This window comes from Mobula birostris, chromosome 5, assembly GCF_030028105.1.
Source record: "Mobula birostris isolate sMobBir1 chromosome 5, sMobBir1.hap1, whole genome shotgun sequence".
NCBI lineage: Eukaryota > Metazoa > Chordata > Chondrichthyes > Myliobatiformes > Myliobatidae > Mobula > Mobula birostris.
In genome coordinates, this window is record NC_092374.1 from 126,831,649 (window position 1) to 126,856,577 (window position 24,929).

The 24,929-nt window shown below is 44.9% G+C and overlaps 1 protein-coding gene across 3 annotated transcripts in view; it reads left to right on the forward strand.

Annotated features, from left to right (window-relative positions):
• The window catches only part of lypd6b (LY6/PLAUR domain containing 6B), a 256,416-nt gene that overhangs the window by 213,852 nt on the left and 17,635 nt on the right, over positions 1-24,929 (forward strand). For all 3 annotated transcript variants that reach the window (XM_072258645.1, XM_072258644.1, XM_072258646.1), the window contains 2 exons: positions 3,884-4,035; positions 15,567-15,665. In XM_072258645.1, coding sequence (XP_072114746.1) covers positions 3,921-4,035; positions 15,567-15,665 — 214 coding nt within the window. In that variant the 5' untranslated portion in view covers positions 3,884-3,920. The remainder of the gene's footprint in view (positions 1-3,883; positions 4,036-15,566; positions 15,666-24,929) is intronic.

Genomic DNA, 24,929 nt, shown 5'->3' on the forward strand with positions numbered 1-24,929 from the left:
CAGAGGAGAAACTAGGAAACAGATTGATTTGCACAAGCTGTAAGGAGGTTTTATGTTCTCCCAGTGATCATGTGGGTTTCATCAGGGTGCCCAATTTTCCGCCCATGTTCCAAAGAAGTACAGATAAGTGAGGGTTAGTAATTTGTCGGCATGCTATGTTGGCACCAGAAGCATGGTGGCACTTGTGGGCTGCCCTCAGCACATATTTGGACTGATCATAAGACCTTGAGATACAGAAGCAGAATAAACCATTTGGCCCATTGAATCTGTTCCACCATTTCATCAGGACTGATTTATTCCTCTCCACCCAATTCTCCTGCCTTCTCCACTTCTGATGCTCTTACTAATCAAGAACCTATCACCCTTTGCTTTAAATATACCCAATGACTTGGTCTCCACGGCAATGTATGGCAATGATTTCCACAGATTCACAACTCTCTGGCTAAAGAAATTCCTCCTCACCTCTGTTCTAAATGGACACCCTTCTATTCCGAGCCTCTGTCCTCTGGTTTAGACTCTCCCACTATTAGAAATGTCTTCTCCATGTCCACTCTATTTAGGTCTTTCACTGTTTGATAGGTTTTAATGAGATCTGTCAAGTTTTATAACTCCAAAATATTAAATTAATTAAAAGGAAGACATGGGACCAGAAATGTGAGTCTGTTTCTGTTTTCTGCCTTTTGTTAAACTTGACCATGTCTTCCCTTAAGAAGAACACATGCTGCAATTTTTTTAAACTCAATGTTCTAACTACTCCTTTATTTTAACTTGAACGTCTCGCTGCGCTTCAACAGATAGGTAGTCGTCTTGGGTTCATTTAAAACTTATTTGTCGCCACTCTTACGTTTGTAACTCCTAAACATGAAACTAATTAAAAAGAGACACGAGACCAGAAAGGTGAGTCTAACTTTGTGTTTTACTTTAAGCTAGGTGCGTACATATCACGTGATGGCGTGATGACGAATGCCGTTTGTGTACTGTTACAGATGAACTGCATTATGTAAACAACAAAGAATGCTTAATCAAACAATATACTTACAATATTCCTCAAACATTAGTGAAATATTACACAACAAGATCCCTTCCCTCAATTCTCTAACCTCCGGAGAGTACAGGCCCAGAGACATTGAACACTCCTCTTACATTAACCTTTTTTTCCCGGGATGATTCTCATGAACCTCCTCTTGACCCTCTCCAATGCCAGCACATCCTTTCTTAGATGAGGGGTGCAAACCACTGTGTTGGTCATTAATGCAAATGACACATTTCACTTTGTATTTTGTTGTTCTGACGTTCATGTGACAAATAAATCTAGTCTTTCTTTCTCTTGATTAAAATTAGTAAGTATTCCAATGTATTTTTGTTAACATTTTACAATCGGGTAGTTGCCTCACTCAGAAATGTAGAGTGACTATTACATTTTCCTTTATTTATGGAGTTGAGACGAAAGAGCTTGAGCAGAAACTTAATTGATAAACCCTTGTCTGGGAGATCAGCCAGGCTGGGTGAAACTTGCACTGGTTTGCAGATTGCTTGCAGCACAGAGACTCTCCTCCACTTGCATTACTCGAGAGGGGCTCTACTACCCTGAGTTGTTTCATTGCCTGCACCCTCAGCCCTTGAAGATCAATGATTTATGCGTCACTGTGCCTTCTGTAATAACTTGAAAAATGTGAACAAATGAAATATGTTTCTTTCACTTGACAAATGAAATGAGCCATCAATTAACTCAACCTGCTGTAAATATTTTCAGTCCCAAACATCCCTTCTGCATTTAAGTGCAGTCACCTTAATCTTCTCTCATTGCAGTCTCCCTGCTGAACCCTCAAGGTATTTCCTCCTATGGAAATAAGATCCTTTGTTCATTGTGGAAACCAGACTAATACACATTATACCAAGAGTTCCACAAAAGCCCGCAAAATTCAAAGTAAATTTATTATCAAGGTACATATATCAAAGTACAAAGTTCATTTACTTGCAGGCATTCACAGTAGATACAGGAAATGCAATAGAGTCAATAAAAGACTGCACCCAACAGGATGGACCGCAATGAATGTGCAAAAAAACCAACAAACTGTGCAAATGCAAAAAGAAAGAGAAAAAAAAGCAAGAAGAATTATTGTAATAATATCTAAATAAGCAATAAGTATTGAGAACACGAGATGAAGAGTCCTTGAAAGTGAGTTCACAGGTTGTGGGAACAGTTCAGTGATGGTGTGAGTGAAGTTGAATGAAGTTCTCCCCACTGATTCAGGAGCCTGATGGTTGAGGAGTAATAACTGTTCCTGAACCTGGTGGTGTGGGTCCTGAGGCTCCTGTACTTTTTTATTTCCCTGATATATAGTGTGGAATAGGCTCTTCTGGCCCTTTGAGCTGCGCTGCCCAGCAACTCCCCAATGTAACCCTACCCTAATCACAGCACAATTTATAATGACCAATTGAGCTACTACCTGGCATGTCTTTGGACTGTGGGAGGAAACTGGAGCACCTGGAGAAAACACATGCATTCTACAGGGAGGACGTACAAACTCCTCAAAGATGACATTGGAATTGAACTCCAACCGCTGTCGTCCCGAGCTGGAATAGTGTTGCACTAACTGCTGCACTGCTGAGGTGACCAGCCTGATGCGGCAGTGAGAAGCGAGCGTGGCCTGGGTTGTGGGAGTCCTTGGTGCTGGATGCGCTCCATGTCGATGTGCTCAGTGGTTGGGAGAGCTTTACCCTTTTTGCAGGATTTTCCATTCAATGGTATTTGTGCTTCTGGTGATGCAACCAGTCAATATACTCTCTACTTCATACCTATAGACATTTATCAAAGTTTTAGATGTCTTGCTGAATCCTTGAAAACTTCTAAGAAGTAGTTATCCCCTCTGGCCTGATGGTTGAGGGGTAATAACTGTTCCTGAGCCTGGTGGTGTGAGCCCTGGGCCTCCTGTACCTGCTTCCTGATGGCAGCAACAAGAAGAGAGCATGCTGTTTTCCTGGGACAGCACTCCGTGTAGAGGTGCTCCCAGCAATGAGGTCCTGAATACCCTCACGCTGCTAGCTCGGGCAATGCCACACTCCTGGAATAGACCCTCTATTCCAAACTCTGTTGTGGGAGGAGATTACGAAGCAGACAAAGAAAACCGGTTAAATGTTTGATCAAACCTTCTTGATGAAGGGTGACATCTCCATTTCTGGGAAACTCCAGCCTATAGAAGTAGGACTTTGGGCAGGTCATTGTGCAGCTAGCAGAACCACTGCTTCACAGCGCCAGAAATCCAGGTTCCATCCTGTTGCTGGGTGCTACCTGTGTAGAATTTTCATGTTCTCCTGAGGCTGCCTGCAGCCCGACAAGACAACCCTCCCCTGTCTCTCTTTTTCCATTCCCTATTCTGCCTCCCCTCTTACTCCTTCACTTCTCATTACCTGGCTCTGGTTCCCCTTCCTCCCATTCTCCCATGGCCCACTCTTCTCTTCTTTCAGTTTCCTTTTTCATCACATCTTTACCCCTTCTGCCTTTCACCTTCCAGCCTGTCACTTCATCCCCCTCACCTAGGCCCACATATCATCTGCCAACCTGTACAACTTTCCCTCCCCCGCCCACTTTCTTATTCTAGATCCCCCCCCCCCCACCCTTCCTTTCTCATGCTGATCAAGGGTCCTGGAATGTCGACTGTTTATTCGTCTCCATAGATGCTGCCTGACGTGCAGAGATCCTCCAGCATTTTGTGTGCGTTGCCATGGGGATCTGGATTTGGCAAGTGCAACTCGCCTGTGTTTATTTTGTACAGATTGATCTACATAAGAATCAACAATTTAAAAGAATACTCTTTGAAAACTGAGTATGTTATTTACGATAATTAGCATCATTAAAATGCTGCTGTCTTTGCTCCCGCAGGCGCAGCTGGTGCTGACCTTTAATGTGAGCAGATACTATGCCTGTAGTTCACCGTCCAGCAGTGGTTGTCCTCTTCCTGCTCCTCGCCCTTCTAATAGATGGTGGATTCAGCAGAAATGTAAACTTTCATAACGTGAAGCTGCCAATGTCGCGTAAGTAAATCTCACAATCGCACTTTGATACTGTCTCTGATATCATTCTCTGCATGTTGTAACTTACTAAAGTGACTGCTCGTCATCTCTTCTGCAATACAATGGGTCAAAGTGGCTGAATTCATTAGCAGCACCTACTCTATTTATTTAGATATACTGCGCAGAATAGACCCTTCTGGCCCTTTGAGCCGGATCATCCAGCAACCCCGACAGCCCTGCAGGACAATTTACAACAACCGGTTAACCTACCCACAGTCTTAGGACTGTGAGAGGAAAGGGCAGCACCTGGAGAAAGCCCATGCATCCCACAGGGAGAACACACTGAGAACCCTCACAGAGGATGCCGGGATTGAACTCTGAACTCCGAACTCCATCGCCCCAGGCTGTAATAGCGCCTCTGTTCTGGGGGTGGAACTGGATTCCCTGGCAGTTGTGTCTGAGAGGAGGATGCTGCAGAAGCTATGGAACACAGGAGATCCTTTCATCCTGTGGCTATAAGACTCTACACCTCCTCCTCCTTAAGAATATAAGTATATGGTTTCCTTGCACATCTGTATTTTTGCACTATTACTTTTTAATCCATATTTTGCACTTTTTATTACCTCAATGCTTGGGTTTTGTATTTTAAATTATGTATTTCTGACTGAGCAACCCTGCAGCAATAACTTCCTTTGGGATAAATAAAGTTTTATCTTTCCGCTAGTGGCTATGCTAACATTGCCATTGAGCAGCACGGTAGTGTAGCGGTCAGCACAACGCTTTACAGTACTGGTGACCGAGGTTCAATTCCCGCCGCTGCCTGTACCTTCTCCCCGTGACCGTGGGGGTTTCGTCCGGTTGCTCCGGTTTCCTCCCACAGTCCAAAGACGTACCAATAGGTAGGTTAATTGGTCATTGTAAATTGTTCCATGATTAGGCTGGATTAAATTGGGGGACTGCTGAGCGGCATGGCTCGAAGGGCGGGAAGGGCTTTATCCATGCTGGACCTCAATAAAATAAAATAAAAACCTGTTCACAAAGCTTTACCTTTTACTGATATCACACAGAAGTGCGGGAAACCATGATAATTGGTATCAATCATAATGAAAAACCATTTATCTTGACCAGGGTTTATTGAATAGTTGGATGGAGTTTCCACTATGAATGCAGATCAACACATTACACTTATTCCCTGCCTTTCTATTCAAACCTACCGAGTACAAAGTCGGCCATGCACTGAGGTAATTTAACAACATACTAAAATATATATATTGTTTTAAATTGCTTTAGAAATATCACATGATCGCTTAAGACTGTTTAAATTTTAATAAAGTTTAAACAGTGTAGCTGTAAGTGAGTTCATTGTAGAAAGTAGGTAGTTCTCTACCAAATTTGGCCAATCAGTTCCCTTGTAAATCTTAAAACAAAATAAAATCTTAAAGCATAAAATGTTAAAACAAACCTTTTAATGTCTTTGCGCCCAAAAGTACCGTGTAAATATTTGAAACCTACACAGGACCTATAAATTAGCCGAAACTCCCAGTGACAATTACTTGACCTTGGGGTCATATTCACATTCGAGAGGTGGGGCTCGTTTCTCACAGTTTCTGAGAAATGGAATTTCCCCTCTTTTGTGTGCTAAACACGTTATGCTAAACATAGGCCAGTCCTAAGCCACGACAAGATAATGAATTTGGACAATGTCACACAGTAATGAATGCACTGTAACACTGTGGCTTCTCTCAGGAGCTGTCGGTAAAGGTTGCCACGTCGGCCATAGGGAAGTGCATCAATCAGGTGCTTAAGAACCTTGTCCCTCTCAGCCACAGTTCAGTGTTTAAAACAATGACAATAGATAATAGACAATAGGTGCAGGAGTAGGCCATTTGGCCCTTCGAGCCAGCACCGCCATTCACTATGATCATGGCTGATCATCCACAATCAGTATCCAGTTCCTGCCTTATCCCCATAACCTTTGGTTCTGCTATCTTTAAGAGCTCTATCCATCTCTTTCTTGAAAGCATCCAGAGACTTGGCCTCCACAGCCTTCTGGGGCAGAGCATTCCATATATCCACCACTCTCTGGGTGAAAAAGTTTTTCCTCAACTCCGTTCTAAATGGCCTACCCCTAATTCTTAAACTGTGGCCTCTGGTTCTGGACTCACCCATCAGCGGGAACATGCTTCCTGCCTCCAGCGTGTCCAATCCTTTAATAGTCTTATATATTTCAATAAGATCCCCTCTCAGCCTTCTAAATTCCAGAGTATACAAGCCCCGATGCTCCAATCTTTCGACATATGACAGTCCCGCCATCCTGGGAATTAACCTTGTGAACCTACGCTGCACTCCCTCAATAGCAAGAATGTCCTTCCTCAAATTTGGAGACCAAAACTGCACAGAGTACTCCAGGTGTGGTCTCACCAGGGCCCTGTACAGCTGCAGAAGGACCTCTTTGCTCTTATACTCAGTTCCCCTTGTTATGAAGGCCAGCATGCCATTAGCTTTCTTCACAGCCTGCCGTACTTGCATGCTTGCTTTCAGTGACTGATGTACAAGAACACCTAGATCTCGTTGTACTTCTCCTTTACCTAACTTGACTCCATTTAGATAATAATCTGCCTTCCTGTTCTTACCAGCAAATTGGATAACCTCACATTTATCCACATTAAACTGCATCTGCCATGCATCTGCCCACTCACCCAGACTGTCCAAGTCACCCTGCATTCTCATAACATCCTCCTCACATTTCACACTGCCACCCAGCTTTGTGTCATCGGCAAATTTGCTAATGTTATTTTTAATTCCCCCACCTAAATCATTAATATATATTGTAAACAGCTGCGGTCCCAGCACTGAACCCTGCGGTACCCCACTGGTCACTGGCTGCCATTCCAAAAGGGACCCATTAATCGCTACTCTTTGTTTTCTGTCAGCCAGCCAGTTTTCAATCCATGTCAGTACTCTCCCCCCAATACCATGTGCCCTAATTTTGCCCACTAATCTCCTATATGGGACTTTATCAAAGGCTTTCTGAAAGTCCAGGTACACTACATCCACTGGCTCTCCCTTGTCCATTTTCATAGTTACATCCTCAAAAAATTCCAGAAGATTAGTCAAGCACGATTTCCTCTTCGTAAATCCATGCTGACTTGGACCGATCCTGTTACTGCTATCCAGATGTGTCGTAATTTCATCTTTTATAATTGACTCCAGCATCTTTCCCACCAACGACATCAGGCTAACCAGTCTATAATACCCTGTTTTCTCTCTTCCTCCCTTCTTGAAGAGAGGGACAACATTAGCCACCCTCTAATCCACAGGAACTGATTCTGAATCTATAGAACATTGGAAAATGATTACCAATGCATCCACGATTTCTAAAGCCACCTCCTTAAGTACCCTGGGATGCAGACCATCAGGTCCCGGGGACTTATCAGCCTTCAGACCCAACAGTCTATTCAACACCATTTCCTGCCTAATATAAATTTCCTTCAGTTCATCCATTACCCTAGGTCCTTTGGCCACTATTATATCTGGGAGATTGTTTGTGTCTTCCCTAATGAAGACAGATCCAAAGTACCTGTTCAACTTGTCTGCCATTTCCTTGTTCCCCATAATAAATTCACCCATTTCTGTCCTCAAGGGCCCAATTTTGGTCTTGACTATTTTTTTCTTTTTCACATACCTAAAGAAGCTTTTACTATCCTCCTTTATATTCTTGGCTAGTTTACCTTCGTACCTCATTTTTTCTCCACGTATTGCCTTTTTAGTTACCTTCTGTTGCTCTTTAAAAGTTTCCCAATCCTCCGGCTTCCCACTCGTCTTTGCTATGTTATACTTCTTCTCTTTTATTTTTATACTGTCCATTACTTCCCTTGTCAGCCACGTCCTCCCCTTACTCCCCTTAGGATCTTTCTTCCTCTTTGGAACGAACTGATTCTGCACCTTCTGCATTATTCCCAGAAACACTTGCCATTGCTGTTCCATTGTCATCCCTGCTAGGGTATTGTTCCATTGAACTTTGGCCAGCTCCTCCCTCATAGCACCGTAGTTCCCTTTGTTCAACTGTAATACTGACACTTCTGAGTTTCCCTTCTCCCTCTCAAATTGTAGATTAAAACTTATCATATTATGGTCACTACCTCCTAATGGCTGCTTTACCTCGAGGTCCCTGATCAAATGAGTTTTATACAGCACAGAAACAGGCCCTTCAAGCCTACTGATACAAAGACTGCCATGAACTTAATGGGCAATGTAAGGTTGGTGGTACATGTCTGGGTGTCCTGCATGTGATTGATTGGCCTGAGCAATTCCATCTGGTGTGAGCTGATAAAAAGCCCAGAGATCACAGCATGCATTTCACAATAGATCCAGTTTAAAAAGATTGTGATCACCAAAAGTTGGTTTATTGAGTTATTTTCCATAATGCTGCCCATTGGAAACCAAGACCGATAGATTCTGTCTGTGAAACATCGAGGTGACAGTGCTGTCTCATTTCCAATTCCCATGTGCTGTTGGTTTCTTCACGAGTTAACAGTGTAGGTTTTCTGTAGCTCCACAACGCTCCTATTTCTGCATGAGGGAGTGGCGGAAGTTTGCACTTTGCCGTCCTGTGTTGTCATGAGGAGTACTACTGGTGCCAGGTCAGCTGTGCTAAGGGGAAACCATGATTTGCAAATAAAATTATGCCAAGAGGTCCAGTCTGAAGACCAGCAGAAAACACCTTGGAAAAGTTGAGGGGCATCAAATTCAAATCATGTTTTAAATCCCACAATCTTTCTTGCTGACTATGCAAACATCAAGCAGAACATGCAGATCAATAGTCATAGAGCACTACAGCAGAGAAACAGGCCCTTTGGCCCATCAAGTCCATGCCAACTGGTCTTCTGCTAGTCCCATCTACCTGCACCCAGACTGCAGCCTGTATAATCCACTCATCCATGTACCTGTTCAAACTTCTCCTGAGGATTGCAGTTGAACCACATCTATGACTTCTGCTGGCAGCTCATTCCACATTCACACCGTCCTGTGAGTGAAGAAGCACCCCCCCCCCCCAGATTCCCCTTAAATATTTCACTTTTCACCCTAAACCTATGATCTGCAGTTTTAGTCTCACCTGGCCTGAGGAGAAACAGCCTGCATTCATTCAGATCCCTCATAATTTTGCATACCTGTATGAGATCTCCCCTCGTTTTCCTGCACTCCATTTAATGAAATCCTAACCTTATTCAACATTTCCCTATAACACCGGTCCTCAAGACCCGGCAATGTCCTTGTATATTTTCACTGCATTCAAGAATTCAAGATGTAGTCAAGAGCTCTGCTAAGGAGGGATATCTGAACTCTGTATAACCTTGGGTGCAATAAATCTTTTCTTGAAAACATCCTCAGTGAATGTTCACTCTGTATATTCTGCACCTCGTTCAGGATGATGATCTTTGCATGTAATTCATACAGTGACACCCATGCCTTAACTTGCTGAACACTTCAGAAGAGGTGACGACATGTTCAAAAATGTGCACAGAGAGTGCAGGTGCTGGAAATTGTAAAATGCAAGGACAGAACTCTCAGCAAGAACAGGGACTATCTATGGGAAAGGGAATTTGAGTTACTGAACAAGCTTTGTCAGAAGTGGGAAACGGTCAATTGTAAATGGAAATCAAAAACAACTGTTGTTAGAAATCTGGAAGTATTTTTCCCAGTTCTGAAGGAAGGAATTGGACCTGAAGCAGTAACTGTTTCTCCTTCCATAAGTGTCACCTGACCTGCTACGTATTTTCTATTTTTATTTTATGATACTCCATTAGATGTCGGTGCAGAATTAGGCATTCAGCCCATCAAGTCTTCTCCGGCATTCGATCATGGCTGAGTTAATATCACTCTCAAACCATTTTCCTACCTTCTCCCCAAAACCTTTGATGCCCTTACTAATGGAGAACCTCTTGTTTTAAATAGACCAATGCATTGTGCTCCACGGCCGTCTGTGACATTGGATTCCTCTGATTCACCACCCTCTCACTAAAGAAATTCCTCCTCGTATCTGTTCGAAGCATTCTCTTCATGTCCACATATTTCTCTGTTGCAAGGACATTCCTAGATCCAATTTATCTTGCCTATCAAGACGGGACACCACCAGAAGTACATGGGCTCCTGCTGGAAATGATCCTGTCCATAACTTTAGTGTTGGTTAAGGCTTATGTTCCTTGCTTGTTACATACACCTGTTAGGGTGCATTCTCCAGATACCTTATAAGGTATCCGTAGCCTTCAGTCAGGAGCAGATGTCATCAGGTGGTTCCCATCCTTCACAGAGTGTTTCGACCATTAACCACGACACTCTTCAGTTGGTGGGCTGGCAGTGGTGGCCAAATCACTGCCTATTTGCTCCTGGCTTCCAGCTTCCCTCCTCTCACCTACTCCAAATCCAACAAGAGGCTTGTTCTGCCTCTTCCCCCATCCTATGAGCTGCTTGTTTTCTGCTCCAGGCCCAGATCTGACAACAACTGCCATGCTGATTTGGCTGGAAAACATCTGCAGCCGATCTCCACAGGGAACAACCATGCCTGCCATCCCTTGTCTTTACACTCCTGCACTAAGGGCTGGTACTTCAAGGCCTTTCTCTTGTGGGCCTCTTCCCATCCCTCCTCCCACGGCACAGTCAGCTCAACCAGAATTATTTTCCTGTCTTCAGTTGACCACAGTACAATGTCTGGGCGCAGGGTTGTGTGCACCACATCCGGGAACTGCAGCCTCCTTCCCACATCGACCCTCATCTCCCAGGACCTGGCCGTTAGCAGCAGATTGGGCTTTGGTTGTTTGGTCATGAAAGGCCTGGCTCCCTCTTTGATGATTAAAGTTTCAATTATACCACAGCTGTGACAAATCAAAAGGAACTACCTCAGTCCAGAACGTTGTATATTCATTGAGATACAGCACAGAACGGGCCTTCCCAGACCTTCAAGCTGCGCTGCCCAGCAATCTCCCGGTTTAATCATAGCCTAACAATGGGACAATTTACAGTTAACCTATCAACCATTATGTCTTTGAACTGTGGGAGGAAACTGGAGCACCCGGAGGAAACCCATGTGGTCATGGGGAGAACATACAAACTCCTTACAGGCAGCAGAGGGAATTGAACCCGGACCGCCTGTACAGTAAAGTGTGCTAACCACTGCACTACCATGCCATACACCAGTTCTGAAGAAAGTTGTAACGGAATGCACGGATGTTCCTACTTAACTTCGATGTGTAGTGTTCAGAATGTATATTTTCAAATAAGATGCCGACTTAGTTAGGAAACAAAGTTCAAACTTCAAAGTACATTTATTATCAAAGTATGTATTCATTGTACAACCTTGAGGTTGATCTCCTATCAGGCGGCCACAAAACAAAGAAACACCAAAAAAAATCAAAACGAAGATCGTCGAACACTCAATGTGCAGAGAAAAAGAAATCATGCAAACAATAAACACAAGCAAATAGTGTTCTGAACTGAAGTCCACAAAGATAGTCCTGTCTGTGGACCCTTAGTTCAGCACAGAGCTGGGAAAATGTTGCAGAGCACTGAGCTGAACCAGCTTGTCGCTCGCCTCTAGCCCCGACCCCTGATCTTTTCATTCTGGCCCAGCAGCTAAATCTTTAGATTTAGATTAGATTAGATTATGAGGACACTCAGTCCTCGTTTATTGTCATTTAGAAATGCATGCATTAAAAAAATGATACAATGTTCCTCTAGAAAGATATCACAGAAACACAGGACAAACCAAGACTAAAACTGACAAAACCACATAGTTATAACATATAGTTACAACAGTGCAAAGGAATACCGTAATTTGATAAAGAACAGACTATGAGCATGGTTAAAAAAAAGTCTCAAGTCCCAATAGCCCCAACATCTCATGCAGACGGTAGAAGGGAGAAACTCTCCCTGCCATGAACTCCAAGTGCCGCAAACTTGCCGATGCATTGGAAGCACCCGACTGCAGCCAACTCTGAGTCCGTCCAAAAACTTCGAGCCTCCAACTAGCCCTCCGACACCAAGCACCGAGCACCATCTCTGCTGAGCGCTTCGATCCCACCCTGGCCGCCGAGCAACAAGCAAAGCCAAGGACTCGGGACCTTAGCGAAACAGGCATTTCAGAGGTTTCACAGATGTTCCTCCGTGCTCTCATGCCTGTCTCCATCAAATCAGGATTGTGCACGGCACCCTACTTGACTGATAACAGATATTCACCGGAGTGGCTGCTGCAAGCTGTGTCGTGCCCCATCCTCTCCTCCCGCCGTTTCTTCCAAATATCAGGCTCAGTCATTTCAATACGAAATATCAAAATCAGAATCAGGTTTATTATCACCGGCATGTGACGTGAAATTTGTTAACTTAGTAGCAGCAGTTCAATGCAATACATAATATATAAGAAAGAAAATTAATAATAAATAAATAACTAAATCAATTACAGTATACGTATATTGAATAGATTAAAAATCATGCAAAAGGCAGAAATACTGTATATTAAAAAATAAGGTAGTGTCCGAGGGTTCAGTGTCCATTCAGGAATCGGATGGCGGGGGGAGGAAGCTGTTCCTGAATCGCTGAGTGTGTGTCTTCAGTCTCCTGTACCTCCTACCTGATGGTAACAGTGAGAAAAGGGCATGCCCTGGGTGCTGGAGGCCCTTAATAATAACAGTGGTGTGTGCTGTTGAATGTCTATACCACTTGCTGTATATCGATTAGCTTAATTAACTTTATTTGTCACGTCTGCATTGAAGCACCCAGTGAATGTGCCTTTGTATCAATGACCAGCACAGTCTGTTGCTATGCTGGGAGCAGCCCACAAGTGGCTGCATCACTGCCTGGTGTGGTGGGGTGGGGGGTTGCTAATGCACAGGATCGAAGTAAGCTGCAGAGAGTTGTGAAATTAGTCAGCTCCATCATGAGCTCAAGCCTCTGTAGTATCCAGGGCGCCTTCCAAGAGCGGTGCCTCTGAAAGGTGGCGTCCCCTATTGCCCAAGAAATGCCCTCTTCTCCTTGCTACCATCTGGGAGGAGGTACAGAGCCTGAAGGCGCACACTCAATGATTCAGGAACGGCTTCTTCCTCTCTACCATCAGATTTCTGAATGCACATTGACCCCATGAACGCTATCTCACCATGTTTTTATTTCCTTCTTATTGCACTGCTTACTTAATTTAACGATTTAATATATATACTTACTGTAATTCACAGTTTTATTTTTTCTCTCTATTCATGTATTGCATTGCGCTGCTGCCACAATGTTAACAAGTTTCATGACATATACCAGTGATGCTAAACCTGATTCTGCAGTGTCGCCGTGCTTCTGGCGCCAATATAGCATGCCCACACTTTTTAATCCTTACTAACACTGGATAACAAGCTTGCCGATGCCCCGTTTGGGTTCTGTCAAGGCCACACAGCTCCTGTCCTCATCACCTCCTTGGTCCAAACATGGACCAAAGGGCTAAATACCAAAGGTGAGGTAAGAGTGATAGCCCTCGACATAAAGGCAGCATTTGACCGAGTATGGCATCAAGGTACCCTAGCTAAAATGGATTCAATGGAAATTAGGAGGAAACCCTCTGCTGGTTGGAGTCGTACCTGACACAAAGGAAGATGGTTGTGATGGCTGGAGGTCAGTCATCTTATCCTCAGGACATCACTGCAGGAGTTCCTCAGGGAAGTGTCCTAGGACCAACCATCTTCAGCTGCTTCATACCCAAATGCAGCAGGACCTGGACAATATCCAGGCCTGGGCTGGCAAGTGGCAAATAACGTTTGAGCCATGCAAGTGCCAGGCAATGACCATATCCAACAAGAGAGGCTCTAACCATCGTCCCTTGACATTCAGTGGCATCACCATCACTGAATCCCCTACTATCAACATCCTGGGGGTTACCATTGACAAGAAACTGAACTGGTTTAGCCATATAAACACCGTGGCTACCAGAGCAGGTCAAAAGCTAGGAATCTTGTGGCATATAACTCACCTCCTGATTCCCCAAAGCCTGTCCACCATCTACAAAGCTCAGGTCAGGAGTGTAATGGAATACTGGCCACTTGCCTGGATGAGTGAAGCTCCATCAACACTCAGGAAGCTTGACACCATCCAGTACAAGGCAGCCCACTTGACTGGTACCCCTTCCACAAGCATCCTATCCCTCCACCATCGACGAACAGTTGCAGCAGTGTGTAGTATCTACAAGATGCACAGCAACAGCACACCAAAGTTCCTAAGGCAGCACCCTCCAGATCCACAACCACTACCATCTAGAAGAACAAGAACAGCAGATACCTGGGAACACCACTGATTGGAAATCCCCCTCCAAGTCACTCTCCATCCTGACTTAGAAACATATTGCCGTTTCTTCATTGTCGCTGGGTTAAAATCACGGAATTCCCTCCCTAACAGCACAGTGGGTGTACCTTCACCTCAGGGACTGCAGCGGTTCAAGGAGGCAGCTCATCCCCACCTTCTCAAGGGCAACTAGGGATGGGCAATAAATGCTGGTTTAGCTGGCAATGTCCACATCCCATAAATGAATAAAAAACCCCATGTGTCTTTTTCTTGGAATATGGAAAGAAACTGGAATGCCCAGTGGAAATCCACGTGGTCACGGGGAGAACATGCGAACTCCTTATAGACAGTGGCGGAACTGAAACCCAATTGGTGATCGCTGGTGTAGTGAAGTATTACGCTAACCAATACACTAAATATTCACTGTAACGTAAATATTTCCTGATTATCTCAATGCAAAGGAGAATTGGACAATCACTGGGGAACAACATTTATAGAGCTTGAATTGAATTGAATTTCCTTTATTACTTCATTACTTCATTAGCCTTCATCTACATGAGGAGTAAAAATCTTTACATTACGTCTCCGTCTAAATGTGCAATGTGCAATTTATCGTATTTATAATAAATAGTATGTACAATGAGGCAGTCAATATAACATAGAAATACAGTTGTATCAGCATGAGTTAATCAGTCTGATGGCCTGGTGGAAGAAGCTGTCCCGGAGCCTGTTGGTCTTGGCTTTTATGCTGCGGTACCGTTTCCCGGATGGTAGCAACTGGAACAGTTTGTGGTTGGGGTGACTCTGGTCCCCAGTGATCCTTCGGGCCCTTTTTACACACCTGACCTTGTAAACGTTCTGAATCATGGGAAGTTCACAACTACAGATGTGCTGGGCTGTCCGCACCACTCTCTGCAGAGTCCTGCGATTAAGGGAGGTACAGTTCCCATACCAGGCAGTGATGCAGCCAGTCAGAATGCTCTTAATTTTGCCCCTGTGGAAAGTCCTTAGGATTTGGGGGCCCACACCAAACTTCTTTGGGAAAAGAGCAGGGATTGGGATTGAATAGGTAGTAGAACATGCAGCTGACGTTGGCTCAGGAGGTAAAATGGACTCCTTCTGTGCTGCAACTTATCTCTGATTCTCTTATTCAGTGCTTTAAATTTATTGAGGTGCAGTATCTTGTCAGTTCAGTGGAATGATGAGCTGGTCATCTTTTCTTGACCTTTTTTCTCTATTTGCAGCAACTCCATTTCCAAACAGCTTCAAGTGCTTCACTTGCAACAACGCTTTGGACAATTACGAGTGTAACCGATGGGCTGAGGATAAATGGTGCCCTCATTGTGAGTACCCTGTAGCCAAACGGATGTAGCTACTCAATTCAAACAGCCTTTTATGTGAAATTTACAGCTTATGGTGTGATTGATAGACCAAAGGCTTCTTTGTAAATAGACTAAAGAGTTGACTGCTTTACTTTTGTTTTACTTTGAACAATTGAATAAGTTGTAAAGGTCCAGTCAGTATGTCTTATGTTTTAATTTTACATAGTATTTAAGATATAAATCAATTTAAGATAAAGAAGGGCTCTGTCATTTATTCCTTATTTTATTTCTGTCAGTGTTTAAAGGCTTGCATTAAACTATCTGTGAAAAATGTTACCCCGATATTTAATTGAGCTTGGGCCATACAATAGATAAATGTAAAGTGTGAATCATACACATGAGAAAATCTGCAGATACTGAAAATCCAGAGCAACAAACACAAAGTGCTGGAGGAATTCGGCATGTATGGAAATGAATAAACCGTTGACGTTTTGGATCAAATCCCTTTCTCAGGATTGAAAATGAAGGGAAAGATGCCCAGGTAAAAAGGTGGGGGGAGGGGAGAGGAAGCAATTATAAAGTGTAATTGTTTATTTTTACCATTGATTTCTTTAGTGGTTTTAACCCTGTGTTAGGAGGCTGGCTTAGGTGGACTAGACAACATCCCTTCAACTCTCATTTCTTTCTTAGGCAATCCCTGGGAATCAAAGGTAACTAGCTTACTCTGCGGTTCTCTGGGCTCTGAGGTGGTTACTGAGACTGAAGTGGGAACCACTGATGCTTCAATAGATGGCTGATGGGATGGGAGAGAAAATAATTCTTAAGCATAAGATCAAAGTTCAAAGTACATTTATCATCAAAGTACGTTTACAATACACAGTCTCGAGATTCATCTTTTTGCAGGCAACCACAAAACAAAGAAACACAATAGAATCCACAAAAGCAAAACCCTACAAAGCAACGGCCGACAAGCATCCAATGTAGGAAAAAAAAACAAATCATTTAAGCAATAAAGAAGTGAAAAAATAATACACCGAACATGAAGCAGAGTCCCCGAAGGTGAGCCCAAGCCCCAGAGTCAGTTCAGCGCTGAGGCGAGTAAGGCCTGAGCTAGTGAGCTGAACACTGCTTCATCCTCCCCCCTCAGCCTCGACATTATTGCATATTTCTTCCATAAGGTTTACACGGGGCTTCTGTGCGCTCCCAAACTTCTTAATGCCATCCCAAATGCCCTTTCTCCACTCTGAGCAGACAGGAAACTGAGATTCCCTTTAAAATGTTGCACTGCTTCAAATTGTTTTCTGTGCCCCATTGGTGTCCTTGTCTGACTACAGCAGGGGTTCCCATCCTGGGCTCCGTGGATCCAAGGTATAAAAATAGTTGGGAACCCCTGGACTACAGAGCTCTCTAACAGCATGTAGAGCATGTTATTGTTGTACAAAAGTAAGTGTAACTTACATTTACAAATGAGAAAAAAATCTGCTAATGCTGTGTAACTCTCGCTTCGGCTAGTGGCTTAATACAGGGGGTGACAGCCCCTAGCCCGGCCAAACTTAAGAAATCTTGTTTGGGTGGATGCTGCGCAATGTGTCCCCTGTTACAAATCAGTAGCCCAAAATAACAAACAGTACACAATATGTGATTAAACGATTAAGCTTAATAATTCTTACTTTGACTATATGGCTAGTAAAGAAAACGAAAAAAAAAGAAAAAGGGCCCAATCTTATGAAACAGTCTGTTGCGCAATGTTGGAGCTCACTGATAAATCGATTGTTCACCATCGACCTCCTCCGATCGTCGCTGCTCTTTGGACCCTCACTCCAAGTTCAGCCCTTCTGGCGGTCTATCAACTCTCTCCATCTGCGTCTTCTCTCCTCATCTTTCCCCGGCAAAAGACCGCGAAAATCTGTCTTCCAGCTCACAAGAAAGAACAAACAGCATTCCTACCCCCATTATCTCTAGTCATAACCCAAACATTGCTGCTACCAAGAAACCGTTACATTATCAGTGAAACCTTACAGTATGTTACACAGCAGCGAAACCCTACAGCATGTTACCCTCTTCCCCCACTAAATTTAGTCATGTCCTCATGATGTTGAGATAATTCACCAACCCTTCCTGCAAAACACAAAGCCCAATCCAGGTGTAAAAGGCAGTGACATAGCTCCCCAACACAGTAGGGGTCACACTCTGTTCCCCTGGTGCTATGTAGACCAACCTATCCGGTGGTCTCTTACTTCTTTGCGACCTCCGCACCCCATCATCTAACTCTTCAGGTTCCGACACTACTAGGGATACTTCCGGTCTACCAGGGGAGGCCTCCCCCGACCTATCACTCGTGTTCACATGCAACTCGGAGCCCTTTGTTCCGTGATCAAACCCCGCTTCCTCCCCTGCAGAGTCCTGTTGCAACCCAGGCTGCCGACAGGTGGCCCCCCCCCCCCCACTTCACTTGTCTCAGTGGGAGAAGGGCTGGGAGTCTCTTTCTCAATCACTGGGGAGTTAGCGAAAGGCAGCATATACCACACATCCAGGTCCTCATCCTCACAATCAGTATCCCCCTCAGGGATGGGGGCGGCCTAACCCCGCCTGTTGGGGACCCGGCAGTCACCCCACGTTTCTGAAGAGTCCTCTTACTAGGTGTAGGCTCCAAGTCGGTCTCTGGGTCTACTTGCACCTCTTGACCCAGGGGCAACAGGAGGTTCTGGTGGAGAATCTTGACAGGCCCATTCCCATCCTCTGGTTTCACCTGGAAAACTGGTAGGTTTGGCATCTGACTCTCCACCACATAGGGCAGCGGTTCCCAACCACCAGGCTGCGGACCAGTACTGGGCCGCAAAGCATGTGCTACCGGGCCGCAAGGAAACGATATGATTTGGCGATAGGAGTCAGCTGCACCTTTCCTCATTCCCTGTCACGCCCACTGTTGAGCTTGAACGCATGCGAGGTCATTACCCGCGTGTCAGCCATGTCAGCGTGGGAAGAAGATCAACTCCTTGAGCTTGCAAATGACGGCAGGCTGAAAAGTATGTTTGACATAACGTCTCTGCCGGTATTCTGGATCAAAGTCAAGGCTAAATATCCTGAGATAGCCACAAAGGCACTGAAAACGTTGCTTCCATTTCCAACATTTTTCTGCGAAGTGGAGTTTTCTTCAATGAACGCAACAAAAACTAATTGCGGAATAGACTGAACATAAGGAATCCCCTTCGAGTATTGCTGTCTCCTATCACCCTTCGATAGGACTGTCTTGTTGCAGAGAAACAAGCCCAGGGCTCCCACTGATTCAGCGATATTGGTGTGTTGCAATGGTTTTATATGCTCATACGGGGAAAATATGTGCTGTGTGTTTAATATCCAAACGTTACTTAAAATGTTATGATGCTATAGACTTACTTATATAACCATATAGCAATTACAACATGGAAACAGGCTACCTCGGGCCTTCTAGTCCGTGCCGAACGCTACTCTCACCTAGTCCCACCGACCTGCACTCAGCCCATAACCCTCCATTCCTTTCCTGTCCATACACCTATCCAATTTTTCTTTAAGTGATAGTATCGAACCTGCTTCTGCCACTTCTACTGGAAGTTCGTTCAACGCTTACTTCAAGTTCTCCTGTCCTCCCCGATAATTGAATTATCACTATATTCATGCGAGGGAAATATGCGCTTTGTGTTTAATATTAAATTCATTAGATAAACCCTTTTAGAAACGAAATTGAGTGTATTAGCCACTTACCACCTATATTCCGGTCATGATTAACATCATACCCCCCCCGCACCCCGCGTGAACAGAATCACCAAAAACGATTTGCAGGGGAAAAAGATCAGCAGGTACATGCACGCGGAGGTCAGGCATGCGCACTGGTGCCCATGCAAGGCTTCATGGTCATTGTAGTCTTTTCTGGGTAAACACAACGTATTTGACTGCTACTCTTGTCCATTGGCAACCCTACCCACACCCCCCACCCCCTGGGTCGGCCGGTCTGCAAGAATATTGTCAATATTAAACCGCTCCGCAGTGCAAAACAGGTTGGGGATCCTTGACATAGGGCATAGCCGCCCAGCGGTTAGCCAATTTATGCTTTCCAGGTAGTCCCAAATTCCTTATGAGGACTCAGTCTCCCGGCAGGAGTTGGGAGAATCTCATCTTTTGATCATACCTCCTTTAATTTCCTTGATTCTGCTTGGCTGCTGCGACCCCAGCTAATTCATAAGCCCTTTCAACCCTCTTCTCATGTCAGATACATACTTCAGAGAAGTCTTTGGTGGTAAGTCACTCTCGTCAGTCCCAAAACAAAGGTCAATGGGCAACCTTACCTCGCGCCCAAATATCAGATAATATGGCGAGTACCCAGTAGCTTCATTTCATGTACAGTTGTAACAGTGAACCAGATGCCCAATATATTGACTCCACCTGCTCTCCTTGCTGATCTCCAGGGTCCCGAGCATGTCTAGCAAGGTCCGATTAAACCTCTCTGGCTGGGAATCACCCTGCGGATGATAGGGTGTGGTCCTCGACTTCTCAACTCCAAGCATGCCCAGTAACTCATGGATGAGTCTGCTTTCGAAATCCTGTCCCTGATCACTATGTATTCACCTGGGAAGGCCATACTAAATGAAATACTTCTCCCATAACACTTTTGCCACCGTAGACGCCCTCTGGTCCTTGGTAAGAAAAGCCTGATCATATCCGGTGTAGTGGTCCGTGATGACTAAGACATTCGCCGTGTTGCTGGCATCAGGTTCTATTGACAGGAAATTCATACACACTAGGTCCAGGGACCCTGCACTCTACAAGTGGGACAAAGGAGCTGCCCACATAGGCAGTGTCTTCCACTGTGTGCATCAAATGCACGACTTGTAGCATTCTTCAACCTCCAATTTCATCCCGGGCCAGTAAAACAATCCATTGGTCTTTTCCACCCCCAAATGTCCAGAATCATCATGAAGTGATTTCAACGCCATCCTCCAATACTTCTCAGGCAGAGCCAGCTGGTGACGCCGGGGTCGGTTGGGGGGGTGACATGACCCTGTATAAGATCTGGTTCTTCAACTCCAACCAAGACCATTCTTGTAGTAATGGAGGCACCAACGCGTGTTTCATCCTCTCCACCTGAGCCATGTCTCCTTTTTCAACTGCCGCCCAAATGGTACCAATGCCCAGATCATCTCGCTGAGCAGCTGCCACTTCCCCAGAACTTAAGTCCGGCAGCTGATTTGTCTTCAGAGCAGTCAGGTTACAATAAACTTGGGGGATAGTGTCATCAGAAACTCCCAATTAATCCACCACTCACTCCTGTCCCTCCTTCTGCCTTCACGGTGATGGCAAACTGACACATGGCCTTCACCCCCTGGGGCAGGAACGCTCTCCCACTCCTCGTCCCTGTCCAGTCCCTCGTGCGCCCGTCAGGACAAAGCATCAGCAGCAATGTTCCGGCTCCCCGACCGGTACTTCAGGCTGAAATCATAGGCAGACAATGCTGCCAACCACCGATGGCCTGTGGCATGTTTTGCCGAGGTCAGGATATAAGTTAGGGGGTCGTTGTCTGTTCTCACCTCAAACTTGGACTCATAGAGGTAGTCACTCAACTTATGCACCACCACCCATTTCAATGCCAGAAATTCCAGCTTGTGCGTGGGATAGTTTTTCTCGGAGGGCGACAGACTCTGGCTGACAAACGAAACAGTTCTCAACCCGGAGCCCTGATCCTGATACACGACGCCCCCTAAACCCTCTCGGCTGGCATCTGTGTGCAGTACATATTGTAATGGGGGTCCGCAAAATCCAGCACTGGCGCCTAGGTCAGCAACTCCTTCAGCGACTGAAAGGCCTCCTCACATTTTGCATCCCACCTCGGTCCAAAGGGCTCCAACGGGCTAAGATACTCTCCACCCTCCTGTCCTTTTTCCCCCTTCCCTTTCTTCCCCAGGGGTAGGGTAACCGCACAGAAGCTGATCCAACGGGTGACTCACTTTTGTGTAGCCTTTCACAAACCTCCGATAGTAACCACAGAACCCGAGGAACGAGCGCAGAGCGCTCACAGTCTGGGGTCTTGGCCAAGTGGTAACCACCTCGATCTTAGTTGGGTTCTTACCCCATCCTGTGAGACTGTGTGCCCAACATAGCAGACATTTGACAGAACTGGCCCTTGTCCAGGGAAAGTTTTAACTCTTCAGCTTTCAGGCGGCCCAGCACCTTCAGCAGCCTCGCTTCATGTTCTTCCAAGGTGGATCCAAATACTCTGAGGTCATCCAGATATACCAATACGTCAAGCAAGTTCATATCCCTCACCGTCTTCTCCTGACCCATGTTCTGAAACCCCACCATGAGCTCTACTGGGCTTCCAGTCGGGCCAAAAGCATTGAACAGTGCTTGCATGTAATTGACAGCTGTTGCTACCAGATGTTTCAACCTGACAGTTCTCACAATATCAATGGCCCGCCTATTCAAACTTTCAACTAATCTCTGTCGCTTTACATCATCAGAGCACTGCCACTCATCTAACAACTGAGAGGTCCGCTCCGCCCAAGTCTCGTACTCCTCCTCCCCTTCAGAGGTGGGCATTATTCCAGAGAATAGGTGGAGCCCGCCATAGCTGGGACTTTGAATCTGATTTTTCCATTTATTCATCGGAGAAGCAAGGGTGGATACTAACTCAGAATTCTCACTCTTCACCGGTGAACGTGGACTAATTGGACATTCCAAATCCAACCAATCTTTCCCCTCACTCCTCAGAAATGAGAGAACCCAGTCTTTGAAATCTCCGCCCCCAGCTACCATTACCTCAGCACTGGTCTGCATTAAAACGAGAGCTGCGCTAGGCCCAGCCAAACTTCAGAAATCTTGTTTGGGTGGATGCTGAATGATGTGTCCCCTGCTACAAATCAGTACCCCGAAATAACAAACAGTACACAATATGTGATTAAACGATTAATCTTTATAGTTCTTACTTTGACTATTTGGTTAGTAAAGGAAACAAAAAAAAGTAAAAGGGCCCAATCTTATGAAACAGTCTATTGCGCAATGTTGGCGCTCACTGATAAATCGATCGTCCACCATCGACCTCCTCTGATCGACACCACCCTTTGGACCCTCGCTCCAAATCCAACCTGTCCGGCAGTCTACCAACTCTCTCCATTCGTGTCTTTTCTCCGCATCTCTCCCTGGCAAAAGACCATGACAATCTCTTCCAGACTCACAAGAAAGAACATCAGCGTTCCCAACCCCGTTATCTCTAGTCATAAACCAAACATTGCTGCTACAGAGAAACCATTGTATTATCAGTGAAACCTTACAACATGTTACATAGCAGTGAAACCCTACAGCATGTTACAGCTGGAAATCCCAACAACACACACAAAATGCTGGAGGAACTCAGCAAGCCAAGCAGCATCTAGAGAAAAGAGAAGAGTTGACGTTTTGGGCCAAGATCGTTCATCAAGACTGGAGAAAAAAAGATAGGGAGTCAGAGTAAGAAGCTGGGGGGAGGGGAGGGAGTAATACAAGGGGACAGGTGAAACTCGGAGGGGTGCAGTAAAGAGCAGGAAGTTGATCAGTGAAAGAGATACAGGGCTGGAGAAGGGGGAATCTGATAGGAGAGGACAGAAGGCCATGGAAAGAAAGAAAAGGGGAGTAGCACCAGAGGGAGGTGATGGGCAGGTAAGGAGATAAGGTGAGAGAGGAAATGTGAATGGAGAATGGTGCGGGAGAGGGTGGGTAGGTAATTCTGGAAGTTCGAGAAATCGATGGTCACACCATTAAGTTGAAGGCTACCCTAACAAAATATAAGGTGTTGCTCCTCCAACCTGAGTGTGGCCTCATCATGACATCAATGTAAAAAATAAGATATCCCAGTCATTCACAGAAAGATGATTAAACAAAATTTGACACCAAATGACAGAAGCTGCAGATAGGCATTGAAGCAAAACAAAACTACAGGTGTTGGACATTCGGAATGAAAACAGACAATGCTCAAAGCACTCAGTAGTTAATGCAGCGTAAGTGGGGAAATAAAAGAAGTCAAGTACAGAGGCAGCTACAATAACAACATATAAAAGACACAGCAACACAGGAAATGCTGGGGGAACTCAGCAGGTCAGAGAGCATCTATGGAAAAAAATGTAAACAGATAGGAAGGATTTTTTTTTGAATTTGAATTGACTTTATTACTTACATCCTTCATATAAATGAGGAGTAAAAATCTTTGTTACATCTCCGTCTAAATGTGCAATGTGAAATTTATAGTAGTTTATAATAAATAGTATGTACAACAGGGTAGTGAGTATAACATAGAAATACAGCTGTGTTAGCATGAATTAACCATCTGATGGTCTGGTGGAAGAAGCTGTCCCGGAGCCTGTTGGACCTGGCTTTTATGCTGCGGTACCATTTCCCGGATGGTAGCAGCTGGAACAGTTTGTGGTTGGGGTGACTCTGGTCCCCAGTGATTCTTCGGGCCCTTTTTACACACCTGTCTCTGTAAATGTCCTGAATATTGTCTGCGCCACTCTCTGCAGAGTCCTGTGATTAAGGGAGGTACAGTTCCCATACCAGGCAGTGATGCAGCCAGTCAGGATGCTCTCAATTGTGCCCCTGTAGAAATTTCTTAGGATTTGGGGGCCCATACCAAACTTCTTCAGCCGTCTGAAGTGAAAGAGGTGCTGTTGTGCCTTTTTCACCACACAGCCAGTATGTACCAACCATGTGAGGTCCTCAATGATGTTTATGCCAATTTAGGGGGGATTTGAGCCAAACATGGGCAAAGAATCAGAAATAGGTTTATTATCACTGGCATGTGTCGTGGAATTTGTTAACAGCAGCAGCAGTTCATTCCAAGACATGATAATATAGAAGGAAATAAATAAATCACCGTAAGAATATATACATATATTAAATAGATTAAAATAATGCAAAAACAGAATAATATATGTTAAAAAAGGAGGTAGTTTTCATGGGTTCAATGTCCATTTAGGAATTGTATGGCAGAGGGTAGAAGCTGTTCCTGAATTGCTGAGTGTGTGCCTTCAGGCTTCTGTACCTCCTACTTGATGTTAACAGTGAGAAAAGGGCATGTCCCTGGGTGCTGGGGGTCCTTAATAATGAACGCTGCCTTTCTGAGTCATGCTCTTTGAATGTCTTGGATACTATGGAGGCTCGTACCCAAGATGGAGCAGACTAATTTTACAACTTTCTGTAGATTCTTTCAGTCCTGTACAGTAGCCCCCACACCCCCATATCAGACAGTGATGCAGCCTGTCAGAATGCTCTCCACAGTACGTC